The 24650-nt window shown below is 43.8% G+C and overlaps 1 protein-coding gene across 1 annotated transcript; it reads left to right on the forward strand.

Annotated features, from left to right (window-relative positions):
• The first annotated feature begins 340 nt into the window (after positions 1–340).
• On the forward strand, positions 341–24478 carry ccnh (cyclin H). Its single transcript, XM_084313078.1, is given in 10 exon segments — positions 341–740; positions 845–846; positions 848–965; positions 1051–1124; positions 1869–2082; positions 19709–19872; positions 20137–20207; positions 20348–20456; positions 23335–23398; positions 24245–24478. Coding segments are annotated over 10 exon segments (963 nt in total). The 5' UTR covers positions 341–623; the 3' UTR covers positions 24275–24478.
• Positions 24479–24650: the final 172 nt, after the last annotated feature.

Here is a 24650-nt window from a genome sequence, read left to right on the forward strand (position 1 = left end):
AGCCTACATGGTTCATAATGTACTACCACTGTGAAAGTCCAGTACTTATATAATACATTCGTTTGGTTTCTGAGGGGGCAAGGTCGTAATTTCGCCTAATTATTTTTGCTTAAAATAAGACGACGACGACCACGGCAACAATAAAAACAACAACAACAACAACGGCAAAACAAAGTATTACTGTTCTCGTTGTAAAACACACACGCGCACGCAGACACGAACACACGCACACACAAACCTGATGGTTGGCAAGTGTTGTGTTGCGCACTGTACCACGCGTTACGGTAAAACCATTGCGTCATTACTAGAGGACGATGACCAGCCAGAAATGCGACGCACAGTTAGATGTTGTCAGATAGAGCTCTCTCTCTTCTAGTTTTCTTATATTGTTTTTGCTGTTCTCAATTTGCAGGTCTATTGACGTTACTGTTTACGCTATCGATACTGTCGGTAACATTATCCTCTTGTCTTTTCGAGTGCTAACGTGTAGCTTATTAGCTGGCAAAATAAAGTAATTTGTGCCACTGCTCGTCATTTATGTTGATGTAAAATCAAGTTAGCTTACTGGGGTCTGTTATCGCCTATTGAGCTAAGAATCTGCTCGCTTCTTTGCAGAACCCATCATGTTTCATAATAGCTCACAGAAAAAGTATTGGATTTTCAACAATGAAGACAGTCTGGATGTGTTGAGACGTGAGGCCAATAAAAAATACCGCGAGAAACTAATTGAAAGTGGGAAGGTAAGCGGGGGGAGAGACGTCGAAGCGACTTAATTGTAAAAAAAAAAAAAAAAAAATTGCTAATTCTCTCGCCTCTCTCTGTATATATCTCTATCTCTATCAAGCCAATTGACTCCTTGTTCGTTCTTGGAACCCCGTGAGGAAGAGGTGCTCTTCAGACACTATGAGAAGAGACTGCTGGACTTGTGCAATGTTTTCAAGCCAGTGATGCCCAAGTCTGTTGTGGTGTGTGTCCTTTCAGTTCAGTGTGTTTGGCTCCATAGGGATTATGACTGAGTGGTGTCTAAGTCACTGCTGTTTTCCTCTACAGGGTACAGCCATCATGTACTTGAGGAGGTTCTTCCTGAACAACTCGCTGATGGAGTACCACCCTAGGATTATCATGTGAGTGATGTGAACCATGGTGTTCTAGTGTGTTTATGTTGTGGCATAATTTAGTGCAGTTTTTTTTCTTCCACTGTCCAACCTGGGACTCTAATTGAAAAAACATGGTGGAACCAAACTCATGAATTACAGTATGTCGTAGATGGATCTTTATGATCAATATAGGTTTAATAGTGAAAACATATAGTACAAAGTACATATAGATTAAATTAGCTTTGCTGAGAGGAGTGTTTTCCAGTGGCCACCTGGGAGAACACTGAGGGAGAGAAGGGGACACTGAGTTTAAGAATAGAGAGCTATTGTTTGGGGCAACCAAAAGGGATTCCTCAACAAAAAAAACATAATTAAAACAAAGACCAATAGCAGGTTGAGTCTTACAAGTTCTCAGAAATACATGGAAGACATACTATAACAAATACAATGGATAAATACTATGGATTAGTGATAGACAGATTAATAGGTTCAGCCCATATCTTGTCATTTTGAAACAATCAGCATTGGCCGATTAACAAAAATGTTAGCTTGTGTCAATCACGCAAGTGTCAACTGAATTTTTTATTTTTATTTTCAATAAATTTATTTAGTTTGATTCATTTGTTCAATAATAAGTGCAGAGTGAAGATCTACTAAGAACATAACATTTATGTGTCTTGTTTGTTGATATTTAGTATTTTATCTATGCAAATACAAATATATTTCCTTTTTATTAAGTCTTTCCTTCCATTCTTCCTCCCGACCTTCCAGGCTGACTTGTGCATACTTGTCCTGCAAGGTGGATGAGTTCAATGTGTCCAGCACTCAGTTTGTGGGGAACCTTCTGCACGAGACCCCGGCCGGCCAGGAGAGGATTCTGGAGCAGATCCTGGAGTTTGAGCTCCTGCTCATTCAGCAGCTCAACTTCCACCTAGTGATTCACAACCCCTACAGACCCATGGAGGGACTGCTCATAGACCTCAAGGTGGGTGGACTACTGAATAGGGATGGGTACCGAATCCGGTATTTTTAAGGGTATCGACGTCGGTACTACAGAGTACCGATTCACGTGAGATCCACCGGTGCCACATTTCGGTAATACAACTAAACAAAAACAACTTTTCTTTTAAGTCCGATGATGTCAACATTTAGTTTACTGCGAAACAAAACCTATGAAGTGTGCTTCACATCAACGTTCACGCGCACAACACACTCTTACCTAGTATTTGACTTGATTCAACAACAAAGCAGTCGGGGCAATGGCAAGCCGAAAACGGTCGCAAGTGTGGTTACACTTTACAAAGCTAGATGCAGACAACGCTTGCTGCAATATTATATAATTATATATATATATATTAACACATTTTTCAAAATAAATAATACTGATAATAAATTATTTGAAGTTTTGACATCTTTTACAACTGAGTTAGGTAGATTACATTTTTAGAGACTAAAGTACCGAAAAAAGGTAGCATTGGGTACCGGGTTCAAATGTGAACAGTACCCAACCCTACTACTGAAGAACCTGGCTTTAAAGGATTCACCAGTCTTAACCAGTGGTGAATTACCTATGCCTAGTGACTTTAAAGTTCCATGGAGTATATATCCATTCCTTTTCAACATCAATGGCAGTGTGAATGGTAGGCTGAGATCTACCAACACATATACTTTAGTTTATACACCTATGAACACAACATTAGTTAAAGACGAGGACAGTCTCTGGTAATGGTGAGAAGTCAAAATTACAGCGGCCCTTTAAAGTTGAATTCACAAAGTGGGAACTTTTCCCATCTAATGACCTCAGAACTCTCACCTCCTTCTGGTGCTTAAAGGGATAGGCTAGTTCACGTTTTTGGAATCTTAGCCCTGTTTCCTACTTACCAATGATGATATTGCTACCGATCAAATGTTGATCAAATTCTTTCTCAGCACAATCCAGGCTGTTCCTCATACTAGCTCCAGCTAGTTAGGGGTCAATGGGCCTCATTCATGAAGCGATATAAGAACAGATTTCGTTCTTAACTAGCATTTCCTCTTATTTTGTTCTTACCTGGGACTCGGCAATGTTTTCTTATTGTTGCTTTTCTCTCAGGCAAGACCAAATTCTAAGAGTGGTCGAGAGCACTCTTACCCAGATAAGAAACATTTAAAAAGCCTACCATTCATAATAATAATAATACAGATCAGATTCAGATTTATATAGCGCTTTTCCTAATGCTCAAAGACACTTTACAAAACAAACAATATAATACAATAGTTTTAGTAGATAAAATAAAAAAATATATATAAAAAGGTGAGAGAGGAAGGAGTTCATGGGTTGAAAGCAAACCATTGGTCAATTGCCCCCAAATACGACTTTATAAACCCAGAACTTTTCAATAATAATTATTATTATAACTTATTGCATGCGTTCTGCTTCTGAAATGGATTACCGTACTTTTCGGACTATAAGCCGCGGCTTTTCCCCCCATTTTTCGACCCTGCAGCTTATATAACGGTGCGGCTTATATGTGACTCGACGTGACCAATCCCGAAAATGTAAAAATCTAAATATTGCTTTTTTGACTGCATTGAAATGTTATTTATCTGTTCCCTTATTTGCTAAACTTGATACAACTTGTAAATGAGTTAATTCTTGTTATTTGTCCGACAGTATTGTGTCCCAATGCTAATTACATATGGTAATTAAACATTAAAACACCTGCAGCTTATAGTCCAGTGCGGCTTATATATGTACACATCATTCAATTTAGCTGCTGTGGCTTATATTCAGGTGCGGCTTATAGTGCGAAAATTACGGTATATATTGCTGTTAGAACAGTTAGATGCTGGCTGCCCAGAGAACGCATATTTACAACCTCTCTTCTCTTCTCTGCTCTGAGTTCACACATACAAGTTCTGAGCACACTCGGGGGTTTAGCCACAGGGACCTTTCAGAGAGAGATGACGGGTGACAGATCCTCTGTATTTCCGAACCTACTGCGCGATTGGTTCTTGACAAGCGCACAGTATTGACAAAGCCTACTTTGCTGGAACGATTTATTTCGCACTATACAGTACGTATACGTATAAGTCTTTATTTGTCATCAGATTAACACACACACACACACATGCGATGAGCGACCCACATGAACACACACACACACATGCACTGAGTCGCGAGTCGTCGTGAGACGTGTGTGTGTCATTTTGAGATCAGTCGCTAATCGCTTCCTGTTGAATGGATCAGACAGGGTTCAGATGCTGAACCACGGCTATTTTACACACGCCTCATTCGCCTTATAAGGAGGTGGCAGGCGTGTCTGTATGCAAATGAATTGAGCGTGAACGCGCATTTGCGTTTAAGAATGAGTGGAATTCATCATGCAATACACCTGGGTAAGCACAGATTTGGACGTTAAGAACGGCTTGATGAATGTGGCGGTGGCTTTTCTTATTGTTCTCTTAACAGACAGGTAAGCAAGAATATAAGAGAAATAATAAGAGAGTATTGTTGAATGAGGCCCATTCTCTTCCGCCTGTACAAGTTGACTGAAGGTAACGTAAGGTTATGTATATAACCAAGTTCTGTGAGTTATGGTGCGCTCAGCACCAGTTGCACTGTACTTCACTTCGTGCACATGCACTGAATAAAAAATTCCACCATGTACCTTTACATCCCAACATTAGCAGGGCATCCCGCCGACGAGTCAGAGGTTCTTCTCCAACGTCTTCAAATGAGGCGCCCCAAGGAGACATCTCACCCCCCTCCAGTGTTACCTGGACGGGCGGGATACCTGTCTCCACCGGGCCTTCAAATAAGAACCCGTCCGCCTCTACCATGTAATCCTCTGTTTCCATCGGGCATGTAGAGACCGACGCATCCTCACTGGGCTCCAGCAACTCACCCCCATCTGCTTACCTTCATAACCAGGTGTGTGGTCACCTACTCGCCTCCTTCCCAAACTTTCACCACAAGGCGAGATCAAGGGCAGCAGCGGCGTCCTGGTGCTGAGCGCACCATAACTCACAGAACTTGGTTATATACATAACCGTACGTTCTGTTTCGTTATGGCTTCGCTCAGCACCAGTTGCACAACAGGAGCTGAGCGGGAGCCATAGCCCGACAAATGTACCCCGCTGAGGCCCCCCACAACCATCAGACCGGGGAGGACCGAGCCCCCCGACCCTCCCTAATGGAGGATACCCCCCCTATTGGAGGCTTACGGGAGGGAGACGGATCCGACCGGGCGAAGAGGAACTCAAGCAACTCAACGCACAGGGTGAGCAGATTGTGGCTTGACCCCACGACTACACACACGCACAACCCGCATGCCACCAGGGAACGAACGAAAGGAACAAACCTTGTTACTGCCCCCAAAATCACGGGGTCAAGAGCAACCCCAACCCCGTGGCAAGGCCGTAGCAGCGGAGCGCGAAGGAAGACCCAGTCCCACTGAAGGGACTGGATCCCCTGGAAAAAGGGGGCCTGGAGAGGTCAATGACGCCAGGCATCAAGACCCCACCAGGTGGTCACTTAGTGACACCGCCCCCCACATCGCCAGCGTATTCGGATAAGGCCCCGCAGGGCTGTACGCTAAGCTTTTTCACTAGGGGCACACTTGCCCCTAAATGAGAAATTTAGGGGCAAAAAATATTTTTTAGGGGCAAATTTTTAAATAACAATTTTACCATTATTTATATCGATTGTTTTTGATTTAAAAAAAAAAGAAAAAAAATTATTTTATAATTTTTTTTTAATAAAATATATATATTATATAATCATACTTGTAGTTGTATTATCTGCGAGACATCGCCACCACGCAACAAGTCTAAATGCTCGCTATATGCAACCAGCCCCACTGTCTGTGTGTACTGAGTAGCCTCCAGCTACGGCCAGGATTCTCCAGAGCTGCAGCTGGGCCCTATACTGTAGCCTCCAGCTACGGCCAGGATTCTCCGGCGCTGCAGCTGGTCCCTATTGACTATTCAGCGTGCCCTCAGCTCGAATACGCATCGACTCAGTGTTATAAGACATTGATATCAGGACGGAGCTATCTGAACTATTTAGTTTAATGGGACGTTTCGTTTTGAACAGTAAGCTAACGCAAGCTATCATGCACTACTAGACTTACTGGAGCATTTGTTGATAGCTATCAGTAGCTAGCCGGCTGGCAGGCTCACCGAGGTCCCAGTGTCCCACTAGAGACTAGTGTTTACAACAGCCACACGGAGACGCCGCAGCTCTCTCCGTGTGTTTGAGTTCAGTTCAGTTCGGCTCACTATAGGAGGTCGCGCGTCGAAAATATGAAGCAATACTAACGTTACTTCATAGCTAAATCAGCCAGTCTATCAGAGTGAGTGCTCAGTCGATTGTTCCCGCTGATCATACCTGCTGAGTGCTCACTGCTCAGCTCGCGTGAGTGACGGCATCGCGTCATCACACGCCTTGGATAATTTAGGAGTGAAATGCGAATCCAAGGCTTGAAAGCACTACTCGCAAGCCCGCCCCCAGATAATATTTACCAATCGCAACGGCCAATTAAAGGGGCAATTCGCGACGATATCATCGCACTGTACAGCCCTGCCCCTCCAAGAGCGGGCCCTTTCCCCCCAATAGCACACCGCCTGGCACACTGACCCTGCAGAACAGGCAGTCAGCATGGCCGTAAGCACTCAAAAGGTTAACCAACGGAAGCAGGCAGCGCACCGGGGAAACCAGGCAGCAGGCTGTAACCTGAGCCTGGAGCACTGCGGACGAGACAGGCGCCAAAGGAGTCAGCGGAAAACAGCCCCCCCGGCGGAAGGGGCGTATACTGGCGTTGTTGATGACCATGACAAAGCCTCCATTAAAAAAAACCCACCCAGAGGGGTCGAGGCAGAGAAGGCTGACATGATTGGCAGACGTCATGAACGTGCAGGGGCACACTCAACCGGGTAACCCGGGAGTTGACTCTGCTCCAACACACCAGGGAATCAACCACCCCCTTGGTACCATATGCGGTGGTTGTTCCTATAACCCCTCAAGAAAAAGGGTTATCCCAGGTCTACGGTATCAACGAAACGTTACTTCGGACCGGGCCCGGCGGCTCGGGAAGCACACAGGGTTACCAGAGGAGGTCCAGAAGACCACCCCAACAGCCCTCTCTCCGCCATGCGTGAGAGAGGAGCGAAGAAAAAGAGAACCAGCCCCTTATGATAGTGCCAGGTACAAAAGAGTACCCAACAAGGGTCTCCATAACGCCTAACCTTGTGACACCCCGGGCCGACCCGGCATTTCCCCCCCGAAAAAAGCCCAAGTCCCTCAGGGTACCAGAACTGCAGATCTGCATCCCCGGCGGACAAACGGGTTAACTGACCTGGACCAGCGTGACCAGAACCAGTCCCGTGCCCTAACCACGCCGACATGCCTACTCCGGGAGAAGGGGCAGATATGCGTGTCGATCAAAAAACATGAAAAGAGGGCGCCACCCAGACGGGCCGATGTGAACCGTGCTCGGTGGCCCACCTCAAGGGCGTGAGACCCCTCTACCTATGTTCTGATCTATTCCGTTAACATCCCCCAGATATGAACGAGAACCCGTCGAGAACCAGTAACAGGTTCTCTGAAGAGGACAAACCCTCCATCCCAGTTGCTTTATAAAAACGCTGTTTTAACAACAAGCAACCAAGGCGTACTAGCTACCCGCATGATTCTTATCAGAAACCCCCCGAGCTAGCACCATGCATGCGTCGGGACACAACCACATCAATGAACAGGCTAATTTAGACCCTTCATTGAATCCTCAAGGCGCCTGGGAGAACCATTTGACACAGCTGAGGATAAAAACTGTTCACATTTTTATATCCAGTCACCCCCACCACAGAGGATTAGACGGAACTCCCCAGAGAGACTTCCCACGTGAGTCATAGAGTGAAAAAGCCATGGCAATCTTGAGTCATGTGACCAACCGACTCAAGTTACACATATCGAGCGTAGTGGAACCCACGCTCTATCCCGACACAGACACGTACATACAGGTCTAACTCACAGAAGCCATCGTCAATAGCAACGTGCGTAGTGACGTGTGCTATGACGGGGGGAAACCCAACACTCAACGCCTGTTTAATAGGAGCAGAGTCAGTTCTTCCTCGAAGGACCAGCAGTGGCGGTGGTGGCAGCAGCAGCCACGGCGGAAGACGCTCGACGACGTGGCAGCCGTCTGACTCCACCGGTGACATCGGGAGGGGGGAAATGAGGTTGGAGCACGGAGCGTTCCTCCTGCATCTCTCTGCACATCGAGGTCATCAACTGCAGGGCCTTCCCGAATAGTCCAGCATCAGATGCAGGATAGCTCCTGCCGCCTGGGAGAGCTGGTCATGTTGTACATCACTCTGCTCCATGCCGCCCGTCAATATCCCGGACATGAATCTTGCCAGCTGTGCGATGTTAGACGCGGCAGCTAGAGATTGTGTTCCGGAGATAAATGACTGGTCGCTCCAGTATGCCAACCGCCTAGCCGATTTCCCTTGAGGAACCGGCTTCCGTAACGGCTCCCACACCACCTCCGGACAGAGGAGCGCGGCCATCGGCCTATCAAGCCGTGGCACGCCCTCCCTCATACCGTCGACCAAACCCGCGACCCGCGTAACTTGTACGTAGGCGGGGGTGAGGCCTATGATGTGGGACACCACCTGGCTCTGACGAACATAGGCCCCCATTGAGGGGAAAATGGGTAGACAACGTCCACCCCTCTCACCGGGCGACGCTGCCATAAATGACCTATGAGATCATCAGGGACAGGAACAGGCAGTGGCTGCGGCAGCGGCACGCCGTTTGCGACTGCCGCCACCGCCATGAGCTCGGGAAACAAAGCCCGCAGTTCCCCCTGCAGACTTTCCTCCACCGAGCCCGCATCCCTCACATACAGCAGGCTTCCACTGGTCAAGGAGCCACACTCCGATGTGGCTGATAGCAGGGCATCCCGCCGACGAGTCAGAGGTTCTTCTCCAACGTCTTCAAACGAGGCGCCCCAAGGAGACATCTCACCCCCCTCCAGTGTTACCTGGACGGGCGGGATACCTGTCTCCACCGGGCCTTCAAATAAGAACCCGTCCGCCTCTACCATGTAATCCTCTGTTTCCATCGGGCATGTAGAGACCGACGCATCCTCACTGGGCTCCAGCAACTCACCAAACCCGGGCCGTTCGCGTCTGCAAGCCACCATCTTGCGACGGGAGCGAGCCGACGCAAAAAGTTTGCTTCTCAAATCCCCTGGAACCAAAGGAACCGGCCGCCCAACAGCGGACGATTCCTCGGAAACAGAGGAACCAGAGCCAGGCCATCACATAGGCGACGGCACCGGTGCACTAGCTCCTTGGAGAGGCAAACTACCCATCGGACGCCTACCGGGCATGGCTGTCAACCACGAGAGAGGCAACAGCCCCGCTCCAGGACGTACGACGGAGGCGGAAATGGAGAACCGCTGGTGGAGAGTGGCGCTGTGAACACGACTCTCCGGAGTAGACATTATGACTTAGGTTTTTCTATCGAATATATGAGAGAAGAAAAAAATAAGCACAATGTAAACACGTCTCAACTTTCTTCAGCTAACGACCTCGTCAAGTGGGGATCTACCGAAGGCACTTCCTTGTGGTGAAAGTGAAGGAGGCGAGTAGGTGACCACACACCTGCTTATGAAGGTAAGCGGATGGGGGTGTGGTCAGACGAATGTTGGGATGTAAAGGTACATGGTGGAATTTTTTATTCAGTGCATGTGCACGAAGTGAAGTACAGTGCAACTGGTGCTGAGCGAAGCCATAACGAAACAGAACTGACAACTACCTTTTGTGCGCTGTGGAGTACATTTCAGTTACACTCAGCTTGTACAGACAGGAGCTAGGTCCCATTGACTTTGCATTAGTTTGTGGACAACTAGCTGGAGTTTTCGCAACATCATTGCAAACAAGAGCTTGCTCTCAATAGGGAGGTGTAGTCTGACGTCACTGGTTGTTCCACCCGTATAGGGATTTATCATTGGGAAAATGGATTATCGGCTATTGTAACTTCTGCCGCATGAACATTGGCAAGCTTTCCATTTTTGCACAAAATGAGTTCCCTTCTACCACTAACATTATTTTTTAAGCATTTTTGGTTGAAATAAAGGTAGTTTTTTAATTTGTCGTAAAAAAAGAACTACATTTACCAGTAGGCAGCCTGTTAGGCTGTCGCCAAACAACGTCATGGCAAGCTGATATCAAGCTAGCTAGCTAGCTAGCGTTAAGATTACCTAGCTAGACGTTAGCAATGTCTACTGTCGTGAACCGTTTTAAATTGGGGCATGTGGAGGAGTTTCGGGAATGAGTAAAATGTGCAGGTCCTCTTCTCAGACCTGTGGGGCAAGCACTACACACGCATCATGCCGGCTAGCAAGCTAGCTAGCTACACGTCACGGCCTGTTGATACCACGATAGCTAACTAACGTTAACGTTACAAGCTCAAAAACCTTATAACTACTACTACTGTAGCAATCCCTCGAATTAAAACAGGATTCTCAAACTGATGTTCACCATTTATTTTCCGTTCCTTCCATATGATCATTTAACACCGTAAGAACTGTGGTACACAAGCAGAAAAAGGGGCGGGTAATCAGACAATATTCTCCGTCACTTACACCCACACACACGTTAGCTACCGGCAGCTCTAAGCTAGGCTAATAACGTTAGCTATAAAAACAGAGCCAACACGGTTAGACACACAATATCAATGTTACACAAAGTTCACAACACACTAACATACCTTTTTGCTTCTTAGTAACTAGAGAATGTTTATAAATATACTTGAAACTTTTCACGCCACCACAATCTCCTTCAAGTAACGCTTCATTACAACGTATTTTCACTCTGACCAAAAAGCCGGGAGCCAAACCGGATGTTAACGTTGCCAAATTGCCGCACAGTACAGTACGTATGTACCAAGCTTCCGCTTTAGTTAACAAAGTAAAGGTCCCCATAACTAAACGGTACAGGAAGTAAGAAAATACAGATAATTAATTAATTACAGCATTGGAAATTTAAGTTCCTTTTTAAATTACAACTAGGAAACTAAATTGGATCCTTTACAACTACTGTCGTGTCCATAAGTTCTCTGGCAGAATACTTTGTGAGGACAAAGGTATACAAAGAGGAGAGAACCATTTTAAATCGGGGCATGTTTTGGGAATGCCGGCTAGCAAGCTAGCTACTAACGTCATGTAAAAAACAATAACGTTATAAATGGGGATGCTCGATATTGGCTTTTTTACCGATATACCGATATTGTCCAACTCTTAATTTCCGATACCGATATCAACCGATACCGATATATGCAGGGTTTCCCCCCCCCCAAAAAATGGAATAATTTCAGGTAATTAACATTACATATCTCTTGTTGTGGAATTAACACAACATTATGCATACTTTTGACAATAAATTAAATCACAATTTGTTCTTACTTGCTTGCCTGGGTAAATAAAGGTTATAGAAATGTAAACAAAACAAAAAAATATATATATATACGGTATATATATTTTTTAAACCGATACCGATATTTTCCGATATCACATTTTAATGCCAATATCAGCTGATAATATCGGTAGGCCGATAATATCGGACATCCCTAGTTATAAACTATACACAATATTGGGTGGCGCAGCGGACATTGCACTCGTCACCAACGCAAGAGACACCGGGTTCGACTCCGGCTGCCGGCGTTGCCTCCGGCTTGGGCCAGTCGTCATACTAACTCAATTGGTAGAGTTAGCCGGTGGAAGTTGATGGGTGGTAATCTGGATGTTGTGGACAGCGACTCCTACAGGTCGGTTGGGGACGCCTGCACAGCAGAGACAGGAAATGGCGGGGGTAGTGTGAGCCTCCCACACGTTACACCTAGTCAATGAGAGTCCACGCTGGCAGGTGAAAAGATGTGACAGGCTGCCTCCTAGTGTATCGGAGGGGACACGTGATGCAAGGCTTCTATCCTCCCTACAACCGGCTAGTGGGGGGCATATGCGAGCAACGTTCAAGACAGGGGAGGGGAGAATTGGCACAATGGAAAAATAGAAAAAGTAGAAAAATAGAAAAAGAGAAAAAGTGGATAAAAAAAATGCTTTTGCAGAGGACAAGAAGCCTTCAGTCGACTCCTTCAGACATTAAGCAAATGGAATGATAAAAAAATTAAATTATACTTTCTTTTTTTAGTCGACTAATGGTCGACTAACAGCAAATTTTGGCCAATCATAGTCTACTATCCAAATCCTTAGTCGGGGACAGCCCTAGTATTTACAGTGATTTAATATGCAGCGAAATAACGTTATACGATTTAAATTATAAATACAAATATGGTAACGTGGTTGTGGCTTTTACAAATAGTGGTTAGCTTTAGAGATAAATGGCTATGATCACCGGAGCACTAGTGTTGGGTGAAACAGATACTAGCCACAGATTCAGGGTCAGTTATTTTCCCATTGTACGAATTGTTAAGCTTTTGGGAACACGTCATTGGCGATTAAAGGGTTAATCGTAAAGGTAGCAAAATAACAACGTTTATGTTTTTGTTCGCTGGGAAACTACACTGCTATTTGGCGCTGCTGACTGACGTCACCACAGCGTAGCCTCCTGCCTGTAGTCACACACAGACCTAGGATCAGATTTCCTAGGTCTGTGTGTGACTACAGGCAGGAGGCTACGCTGTGGTGACGTCAGTCAGCAGCACCAAATAGCAGTGTAGTTTCCCAGCGAACAAAAACATAAACGTTGTTATTTTGCTACCTTTACGATTAACCCTTTAATCGCCAATGACGTGTTTAGACGTCATTCCTCGCCATGCGTAATCTGCCAAATGACGTTTTACAGCGTCTTTGAGATCAATATTTCAAAAATCTGTCATGGCAATCATATTTCACCCACGGAGATTTGACGGGTGCTGTAGATCTCCTCTCAACTCTCCAACGGTTCAAGACCGCCATCTGGTGGCCGATCGGCGAGGTGCCAAAACCGGAAGTGAGCGGCCGGAAGTGGTGCTCACCCATATTTCGTCCGGCCACTCACTATCGCTCGCGGGACTCCATCTTGATACACTGGATATCGATCCGTTGCCAATAACTCGATAAACAACATGATTTGGACGTATATAGTATTATACAACCTGGAACTGGACCAACTAGATCGACATCCCATAATAACGATCTTTTTGCTCCACGCTGATCGCCCAACGCTACGAGGAAGCTGCGGTGAGTTTCAGCGTGTTTGATTATTATTATTATACATACAAACTGCTCTGATCTATATATCACCCATACTACATAAATGATTTAACGTCGGCCACGGACTTATAAACACCCCCCCCCCCCCCTCCGGTCACCAGCAGATGATGAGGCATGACGTTTAGGACCTTGTACAATTGAAATTTTTTATCTGACGTCAATCGGTATCAAACTACATTTGATGATATAATATGTATTTATGGCTATAACTCGCGTTCTATGGAATGCTGCAGAAAACGATAAAAACATTTATACTTTAGACCAGGGGTCAGCAACCTTTTTGACATGGAGTGCCTGTTTGAAATATAGTTGTAACTAGTGTGCCTCAACAATATTCCATGCATCGTAATTTTATTTTTTCATAATCAGGTCTTTTTAATGATAATTTTTACATTATTACATCATTATTGTTATTATTAACAATATTATTATGATGGTTGTATCAACCCTAAATCTGAGTTGGGGGAGGGGGGGGGGGGGGGAATGCAATGCAGACAAACAGCTGCATACAGTGCGACCATTTCACTCACATTTGCCCATTCATTTTTGGACACATCACACACCATCGGTGTGTGTGTACTGTACGTGTGCTGTCATAGCTCCATCTACAGGCCTAATGGAGAACACCAGGATGTGAATGGAGGGTGAATGTGAGGTATATCGTGTAAATAAGTTTTGATTGATCGCAAGACTATAAAAAAATTAATAATAATAAGTTACCAGAACTTAAAAATAGAGTTCAGTTACTGTGCATTAAGGTTTTCAGTTTTCAATCCATAATAAGTTAACAGAAAAATAAGTACACAACCACATTATTTCAACCTAATAAAACTATGTTTATTGTCATTGTTTTAAGAACACAAGTTGACTTGGTAATACTCACATTGAGTAAAAAAATTGCTTTTAACATGTGCAATGTTCAATGAAATAGAAAAATAAATAATACAATTTGTTGATTAATCCCACTGGTCACAATGGTGACCGTAATAATGTTTTTGTTATAAGGCTCTGCAAATGTTACTGAATGATGTAGCAATGTATTTCCAGCTAAATTGAAATAAACAAAAAAAGGGTCTCAATTAAATATGTGGTAGTAAAAAGAACCTGTGGGAGGATTTCAACAAGATAAATGCGACAACAGTGCAAAATATTTCACTATAATATTTCAAAGCAATTTTTTTTTTCTTTTAATGCTGCCCCCTGTGCCTATGCAAATTCCCCCGCGTGCCTATGCAGGCACGCGTGCCTAGGGTTGCCTACCCCTGCTTTAGACGGTATTTTAGTATGAATGTGTGAATGAAAAAGTAGAACGTTGCTACATCCTAAACGATAGATACTTGATGTTGAATGGGCCATAGTAATGTCAATTTAGCAATACAATTTAAAAAGTTATAGCCCTGCAAAGAAGGGGAACATCTCCATAGACTTACAGTGGTGGCAGAGAAAGGATTAAAATCAGAATAATCTCTGGCAGATAAAGGGTTAATTGCGAATATTTTCATGTTGAGCTATAGATTGTGGATAAATACGCACAGAAAGGTACACCATGCCAACGTTAATGCTTTATTTATCTAAAACAAGCCGATTTAGAAATGGTCAATGGGGAAATACATTAAGTGGAACAGAGGGTGGAACAGGAAAAAATTTAAATGACGTAACCACTACACCTCCCTATGATCCATTGAGATTAAATAAAGATTGAATGAGTATGAGGAACGAAATGGATTGTGCTGAGAAAGAACTCTTACCAATCAACAACATCATTGGTATGAAGGAAATAGGGCCAGGATTCCAAAAATCTGAACTATCTCTTATAAGCATTCAAGTGAAGTAGGTTGTGGTAGCTACTAGCAAGCACATATCTGATCCAGCCACCAGAGGTTGCTATGACTACTGCTACTATCATTTCCAGTTGTAGTTTGTGTTGTAGTATATTTTCACCTCACTACAGCAATTCAAACAGCTGAAAGCATGTAGCATAAACACCCAAAACACAGCTGTTTGAAAACCAGACTACAAATGCCACCATGTTTTTATCTATTTATTTAACCTTTAATTATCCAGGCAGGTCAATTTAGAACAAATTCTTATTTACAATGAGGGCCTGGCGAGAGAGCAAAAGGGCCTCTCGAAGGGTAACAGGGAAAGGGGATAAAAAAATAATAGAAAAGAGATAGACAATACATAAGGGAAATAATTCAAAGTAAAACACACATCAAACAAAAAACCAAATAAAATGACAAGGTATGTAATACATGAAGCAGAACAGACAAATTACAGTTAAAAGGCTGGGTGTGTAAAATATTCTGCGATAAGAGTCCTTGAAAGTAGAGAGGAGGATCAATTTGTCAATTTTATTAGTTTTCTGCATCTCGTTCCAACTTCGAGAGCAGCCAATTGGAAGGAGGATTGGTCAAAGGAAGTGTTAACATGGGGAACATCTAGCGAGACATGGTGAGCAGCTCTGGTGTTCTAGGGAGTAGATGACAATTTTATTAAGGTATAAAATAAGGAGGGGTCAGACCAAGGAAGTTTTGTAAATGAGTGAAAGCTAAAAGAATTGAGAGTAATGATGGCCAATTCACAGATGTGTATAAGTCAGAGTATTGTTAATGTGACATCAAAAAAGTAAAAAAAAAAGTTGGGGTGGCGTGGCTCAGGGGTAGAGCGGGTTGTCCAATGATCGAAGGGTTGGTGGTTCGAATCCCGCTCAAGCCCATGTCCATCCCACTGCCGTTGTGTCCTTGGGCAAGACACTTAACCTACTTGCCTCGTATAAATGAATGTGTATGCATGTGAATGAATGTTGGTGGTGGTCGGAGGGGCCGTAGGCGATGATTATTCGCCACGCTTCCGTGAGTCTGCCTCAGGGCAGCTCTGGCTGCAATTGTATCTTACCACCACCGGTATGACTGTGTATGAACGAATAATGGACTCTGTGAAGCGCTCTGGGTCTCATGAAGAGCGCTATATAAATCCAAGTCATTATTTATTATTAAAGTCAGAGATAATGGATGCTGTAGAAAAACCCTGACTTTCCCATTCAGAGGTGTGAGTTCCATGTGGCTGGGCGGCTGCTCAAAATAAAATGTTCCCACTTGGATTTCAGTTCCGACTTGTCATGGATGCAGCTTAATCACCATAGTTGCGTTCTTGCAGTAGCATACCTGCATGCCACTGCTCGCAGAGGAAGTGGTTTGAATGGGGAGGGAGAGGAGTTTTGATAATAAATCGGGTAAAATAATAAATAAGGTAAAGTATATATTCAACACAAGTTGAGAGATGTATCTTATCCTAATGATGTATAACTTATGGGCCATTAAGTCTCTAGATCTAGAGTGTGTTTTAGGCGGACTTTGAAGGTATTGGGAGCTACCAAGTAAATTAAACTTCAATGCAGAGCCACAGAACTTAATGGGGAACACCACTCAAATTAAACATTTGAATGTTATTTCCATGGCCTAAGTCAGACAGTTCAATCAATATTTGTGAACATGAGCTGCTCTCTCCCAAAGCCAGAAACCAGAGAAGTAAAGGTGCTCCCATGTTCGAGCGGACTGTACACGGACTGGACTCTGCAGAGGTCCGCTGGACTCTTTGAGCTTTCATAGTCGAGCGTACCTCAGCGTACCAATTTCCTACATGTCTCGCGCCAGTTTACACAATTTTTCCCACGCTGTTCAACTTCTGTCATGTCGTCGATATCCGATGTCAATAAAGAGTATCTTATCTCCGTTTCCAATATTTCGATAATAAAACTGGCAGTTTTACACACCATTTAGAAAAGCCATTCTCTTTTGCGAGTGAAAAAGCGAGTGGTCAGTGTAAAATGCAGATCGGCGTCACATTAAATGCAGGTCGATGTCAACGCCGATCAGCGTTTTGTGTGACACCAGCGGCGCGGACGTCCGCGCATTAGAAAATTGGACCTTCGCACTTGGAGTCCGCTTTGAGTCCGGTCCGTGTACGGTCCGCTCGACTATGGGAGCACCTTAAGACTCAAACTTGTGATGTTATCTGGTATAAAGTTTGGAGCTGCTTCATTGACAATGAATGGGAGGCAGATTTCTTGTACGTAGTTTGTTGTCTTTTTAAAATCCAAATGAGCTTTATTATATAATGGTGTTCTCAGTTCTGTAACAGAACATGTACCTATGAACATTCCCCTGCGTGCTTTGCGTCATCTATAACATCTTTCCCAATGTATTGCCCATGGAGCAGAGGACGTTCTACTTGATGCCATCAAGTTTGAGTTTTAGCACTCGTTTTTGGATTTGGGATAGTTGCTCATTTTCAGTAGTATCCCCTTTTTTTTTTTTTTATTGGTCTTTTTCCCCCTCCATTTTCCTCCGATTTTCTCCCATCCCAATGTTAGTCGTATGCCAATTCCCAGTCCCTTCCTGGTCGCTGCGCTTTACCCCCCACAGTCAGATCATTTGGGAGAGTGGAGGCTACCACGTGCTTCCTCCGACACACGTCCAGCCAATCACCGCTTCTTTTCACCTGGCAGCGCGGATTCTCATTGAGAGGGCGTAGCGTGTGGGAGGACCACACTATCCCCCTCACGTCCAATCCGCGCTTAGCAGGCGCCCCGACCGAACTGTAGGAGTCGCTGTTTACAACGACCCGGACCCACCCCGCCAGCTTCTCCCACCCTCTGATACAGCCAATTGTATCAGTGCAGACGGCCAGCCAAGCTGGTGACAACCCCGGAGCTGTGAGCTGGATTCAAACAGGCGAACCAAGCTCACAGCTCCGGGGCTGGTGACGAACGCAATCTCAGCTCGACCACCTAACCGCCCAGTAGTATCCCCTTTGTAAGAGCCAAACTGGATAGAGATTCTATATTATTATGAATATGTAGTCAACAGAAAAACTACTATAGGATTAGCATTCCTGTTGAGCCTCTAGTGTCATTAACTCATTAATTGCCAAACCCGAGATAAGTCAGGTTAACTCGACATGCGTTGGCTACCATGCGTTGGTGGGTTTTGATCGTTTTTATTCGATATTTTTATTCATTATTCATCCAGGGACCTTGATGTTACCATAGGGAATGAGTCTGAGATCAGATCGGATTGAGAAGCGTCAAATGCTCTTGATGCATGATGTGTGGTGGATTATGTTGGCGTGTATGTGTAACGTTACTCCACAACGTATGCTGTTGGTGACGATCAAAGCATAAAAAAACTACCCCCCCCCCCCCTTTCATGCATTCATGATGAAACATAATACCTACTATATAGATCTGATTTTGGGAATAGTAGCGTGTCCAGGCAAGAAACACAAACAGTTATAGTAGAATTGACATATAAGCCTATTACTCAGCCTTTCGGGAATTACCCCAGACCACTCTAAAACCATACTTATATTCACCACGGTATAACACGGGAACGTATGGATGAAAAAATGTATTCTTTTTCACATACTGAACGATAGATAGTTGATGTCAAATGGGCCATAGTATTGTATCCATAGCTATAATATAGAATAGTTATAGCTCTACAAACCAGGTGACGCACTCCTATCTTTTAAAGCGTGGCATTGCTATGACGGGCCCGTCTAATAGCAGTCAATGAGTTAATACCATATGCACATCAGGCATATGGCACATTAGTATGAAATGAAAACCAAATTTACACTGGCTTTCCATTCAGGCCAGATCGGACTTTTCACTACTACTCTACTCTTACAACATTTTAAATGGTTTCGCACCGCTCTATCTATCCAATCTTATTTAACGATACTTGCCTGCTCGTGCTCTGCGTTGGCCACAGAGCCTTTGCCTACCGCGCTCCCTACCTGTGGAATAAATGACCCGCCGTCGTCAGGGGCGCCTGCTCTTTCGAAGCTTTTAAATCCTCGCTAAAGACTCATCTTTTCTCTCTTATTCAGCCTACCCTGATCGGGGATAGACCCTTATCGGTCTAGTTCAGTTAGGAATGATGGGTTACTTGCTCCTGTGTCTGCTTTTTGCAGATAGAGCATGCCCATGGGGGCATTACCTTGTGATTTCGGACTTTACAAATAGATTTGATTAGATTTTAAGAAGCAACATTTTATGCTCCGAAACTTGTATGTGGCATATTGTGTTTGAGATCATAGGGATAAAACATTCTAGATATGGTGTAGATTTCTCACCAGTGTGTCGAATACAATTTGTCACCAGTGTGTAATATGAATCACATTTGTCACCAGTGTGTAGATGAATCACATTTGTCACCAGTGTGTAGATGAATCACATTTGTCACCAGTGTGTAGATGAATCACATTTGTCACCAGTGTGTAGATGAATCACATTTCCCCTCGAGGATCAGTGAAAGTGCAACTTGAGACTTAATTCCTCCACAGACCAGATACCCTCTGCTGGAGAACCCAGAGTCGCTGAGGAAGAGTGCTGATGACTTCCTGAACCGAGCGACCATGACTGACGCAGGGCTGATGTTCCCCCCCTCGCAGATCGCCCTGACAGCTATTCTGAACAGCGCCTCGCGGGCCGGCCTCAGCATGGAGAGGTGGGTCAGGGGAGAAGACGAGGGCTGGTGTCTGCAGTTGTACTTCTAACAGGGAATCTAGATAAAGCTGTATTATCGAATGTGGTCTACTGAGAATGACCGCTTATTAAAATGAAAGATTTGAAATTGACATTTTCCATTTTAGTGAATTGGAACCAATTTAGTCTCCATTATTCTTAAAACAAAATTCATGTGATCAGGATATTGAGCATATTACTTTATATTCATTATCCTATGTGTTTTTATTTTTAATGTAACTTGTAGTTATCTGACTGAATGCATGGGACTCAAAGATGACAAAGAGACCCTCTCCAAGATGTACGACGGCATGAGACGTGAGTAAGCTGCAGTTACACTATCATACCACAAGATGGCAACACAGAACTACGTTTCTATCTATAATGCTGAGCAGTTGTGCATGAAATGCTTTAAATATTTGCAGAACAAAATGTGTAAATCACTTTGTCTTACCCAGGGATGAAAAACCTCATAAAGAAGTATGAACTTCCTAATCCGGAGGAGGTGAATGCTTACAAACAGAAGCTGGAGAGGATCCATGCAGAACTTGCCTCAAGCTCAAATAAGTAAGATATGAACTGTATTCATCCTCTCTGCGAGGCAGGGGTTGGGTAGATAAAGATCAGGCCTGCTGGTGGTTGAATCTGCTAAAAATACAAAATTTGCCGAATCATGAAAATGTTGGGACTAGGGACAGTATATTGTGATGACATAATGTGTTGTCGAGCTAAAGTGTTGTCTGTGGAATGGAAATTAACAGCTGGGTAACAAAATTCACATATCTGTATCACAATATAACACTCTGGTAACGAGACATTGTCCTCTATCCCTTTGATTTCTCATATAGAGTAATGGCCAACTTTGTTTTAATTTCAACTTCATTGCAGATATTGTGACATTTTATAAATCCTTTATAATGAATTTAATCTTTAGTCGCGCCTACAGTCACACCTATAATCTGTAAGTCTTTATAGTCGAGCCATATGCCACACCCATGAAGTCACACAAAACTCCCCATTTATCGTACATACTAACAGTTTTATTTAGCCAGATCGTATCTAAGATGCAAAAAAGATTCAAGGTTCAGTATCCGGTAGAAAAATAAAAAAAGGAGCACATCATCAGCTATATGAAATACAGAGAGGAAGAACAACAGCACACACTCCTATCACAGCTGAGGAGGAGACGCAGGTCATACCGTCCCCAGTAGGCTGTTAAAACACTTAGTGAGGTTGGTGAGGTCCGTGTTTTTCATCTTCAGTGCATCGACAGTAAAACCGTTTGGTAAACTCTTGGACGACGACGGGTGGCACAGATCCACGCGTCTTCCAGCCACTCGGAGCGGTCGAGAGGCCGACCCCTTATCAGAGTGATCAGACGGATCAGATCCGCACGCACCGTGACTCACCAGGAGTGAATGTAGAATATGAACTTGGTCGTTGTGGCGGCGACACCATTGACGGCGCGGGTGATTGCATCAAATGCATGAAAGCTTTCATTCACATTCCCAGGCTTAAAGGGAGATTCCGTGAAGTTTCTTAAGAGCAGCATATATGTAGGCCCAGACACTACAGCAGTTTCCATTTAAGGGTTAAACACATGCACAGGACAGGTTACAAATATTTTCTACAAACTCTTGTTAGAGACTAGTGTACAAAGTTTACTATGATTCAACTCTGTTCAGATATCGTACACAAAGCACTTTTACTTCCAAACAAGTGTATAATATCAACAAGCAAAGCAGCATATAAAAGATATAACAAGTCGTCTCAGTGCTATGTGGTGGTTTTTAATACACAGACGGTGCGCGTTGTAAATGGTTGCGGTTTGAAGGAAGAGGTTGAGTCGTGTTGTAAGATCAAGTGGAGTAGGCTAGAGGGTGGTGTGTAGAAAGGGAGTTAAGGCTTGCATCGTCTTGGAGAGAGGTGCTACGTTACAATTCCCTGATGATGCTCGATAATGCTACAATGCTTTGGATTACCTCTCCTCCACTGTCCTAGAAACTGTCCTAAGTAGGTTCCATTGCAGACGAGGTTGAGAAGGGGCTTCAAACTATTTATCCCGGTCCTTCATATCGATGCACCTCAGTGTTCACTGATTGTAACCAACCAAACGTTGGAGAGTGAGTGGAGAAGGTCCAGAATCTTCTTGATCCTCCAATCACAGCTGTTGTGTCCCTTGTTTGTTCGAGGGAACCGACGGTTGTGGTTGGAGGATCAAGAAAGGAGGGTGGGGGTTTGAGATAGGTCCATTGGTCCATTCTGTGGCTGCCTCTAGCTTAGCAATCAACTGGATCTCGGGCCAGGTGCAGTCTTCAGAGTCACCCGTTCAATGCGAAATGCCACTCATCCAAGCTTGACCTTGGCTCAGGTTACCATATTGTCAAGCATTTAGGGAAGGGCTTTGGAAGGAAAGTTGGTTCTCACATCTGCATCAAGACCCCCTAAACAAGGGGCAATGTAAGCCGTATTGCGATTAAACTGCCAGAAATCAAGGCTACATGCTCATCAATACAAACTTGCTTTAGTCTTGGGTCCAGCGATGCATGTGGGCTGGCTTTGGCTGCCTGGCTGTTTGGTTGTCCTCTTTGACTGTTGATATTGGTCCACAATATAATTTACATGACCTGGATGGCAGCAGCCAGTGACAATATGGTGCACTCCGTCCTGCAGAAGATAAAAGTGGACATGTTTGTAAAAGGCAAGCTGATTGGGCATTTCACTGAAATGCCTTTGTTGTGTGTATTGATGTATGACGTGAACTACTCGCTACATGATGTTACAACACAATTAACTGTTACAGCGACGGTACTATATGAACAGGCATGCAGCTACAACTATGCATGGTGTTGGTCATGAGGGTGTTGTGGAAACTAATTGTCAGACAGACTTACTATACCTAGGTGACACAGGACTGTTGACAGTGATGGACTTGGAGGGAGGGGTTGGTGATGCAGGGAGAGAACGTAGAACAGACTTCACCAGTAATGGGGGACTATTATGTATTGCTGCCCCCTCTTAAGAAAAGTGTCTAATATCCACATCTGCCCAGTGTTATGCTAACATGTGCTACCAAATATTAAGAGCTGCTATGTCAGCTACCAAATGTTACAGCCAACGCTAGCGTTAATTTAGTCTTTGATTTAACAAGTGTTAACTGCAACATTTGGTAGCTGTCATTAGCTCCTATTTTGGTAGCAAATGTTTGCGCTTATTCTAGCCAACAGCAAAATAGGATGTGTAAGACGGTTTTGCATTGTGGGGTAGATTAGGAGGACTGATGACATAACATGGGGGCAGCCATATAGTCACCCATTGCACCCTGCAATTCGAAGACAAACTTTGCTTCATACTGTAGATTTTAAAAGATGTGACTGAATATGAATCTATATGCTGTTCTGGAGTAATACGGAAATGTTTTCTTTTTTTTCTCAATGTACTACAGCAAAAGAAAAAGAGGTTATGAGGACGATGAGCATGTTGTGAAAGAACCCCGGATGACTGAAGAGGTAAAACTGATCAAATCCATTTTCAAGCAGCAATATTAGTGTTGGGCACGATTGATTCAATCTCACGTTTCAGCTACTGGATCACAATGGTCTAATTTTGACCTGCTGCTAAATACATTTGTTGGTACTAGTCTATTACCAGGTGTAATTACATTTGTTGGTACTAGTCTATCATCAGGTGTAATTACATTTGTTACTAGTCTACTATCAAATGCAAGTCTTTTGGACTGTATATATAGAATTGTACTACCGTACTTTTCGGACTATAAGCCGCACCTTTTTTCCCCATTTTTTTACCCTGCGGCTTATGTGACTCGACGTGACCAAACCCGAAAATGTACAAATCTAAATATTGCTTTTTTGACTGCATTGAAATGTTATTTATCTGTTCCCTTACTTGCTAAACTTAATACAACTTGTAAATGAGTTAATTCTTGTTATTTGTCCGACAGTATTGTGTCCCAATGCTAATTACATATGGTAATTAAACATTAAAACACCTGCAGCTTATAGTCCAGTGCGGCTTATATACCGTATGTACACATCATTCAATTTAGCTGCTGCGGCTTATATTCAGGTGCGGCTTATAGTGCGAAAAGTACGGTACTCATAGCTTGCAACCATATTCACACGGTGGCCATTTTGCTCTTATGTCATGCTCAGGTTGGCATTCCTTTCCTAACCCTGAGTGGAAAATAATCCTGTGACATGAGCAAAATGGCTGCTGTATATGGTCAACAGTCAGCCATTGTACCATAATCATTAGAATATCCAGTTCTCAAAATTCTAAATCCCATGATAGTTAATGCACCTGAAGAAGGTTAACACAACTTTCTCTCATTCTAGGAGGAGTGGACCGACGAAGACTTGTTATGAATGATCCTGGAGCCAAACATATTACACTTCCTGAGGACAATATATTGAGTTGTCAGCTGTAACGACACAAGGAGGACCAAGACTGCCATTACATAGGATCCACTTTATATATTTTGTTTCACATGATACTGAGGTCATTTTTACGTTTGCTAGCTTGGTTTGCTTTTTTTTTTTTTGAAAAAAATAAAGATATTTTTCTACATGTTTTATTGTGACGTATGCTCCTTTCTGCAAGGTAATAACAGTTCTTATATCAATATGGCCTGAATGTAATGCATCATATATACCTATGAATCAAACAAAACCAACATGATATGGCACTGTATTCAAATACAAATTTCTCCCATTTTTTTGACAAGGAATAAAGGGACAAGGA

This window comes from Notolepis coatsorum, assembly GCF_963971535.1.
Source record: "Notolepis coatsorum genome assembly, chromosome: 1".
NCBI lineage: Eukaryota > Metazoa > Chordata > Actinopteri > Aulopiformes > Paralepididae > Notolepis > Notolepis coatsorum.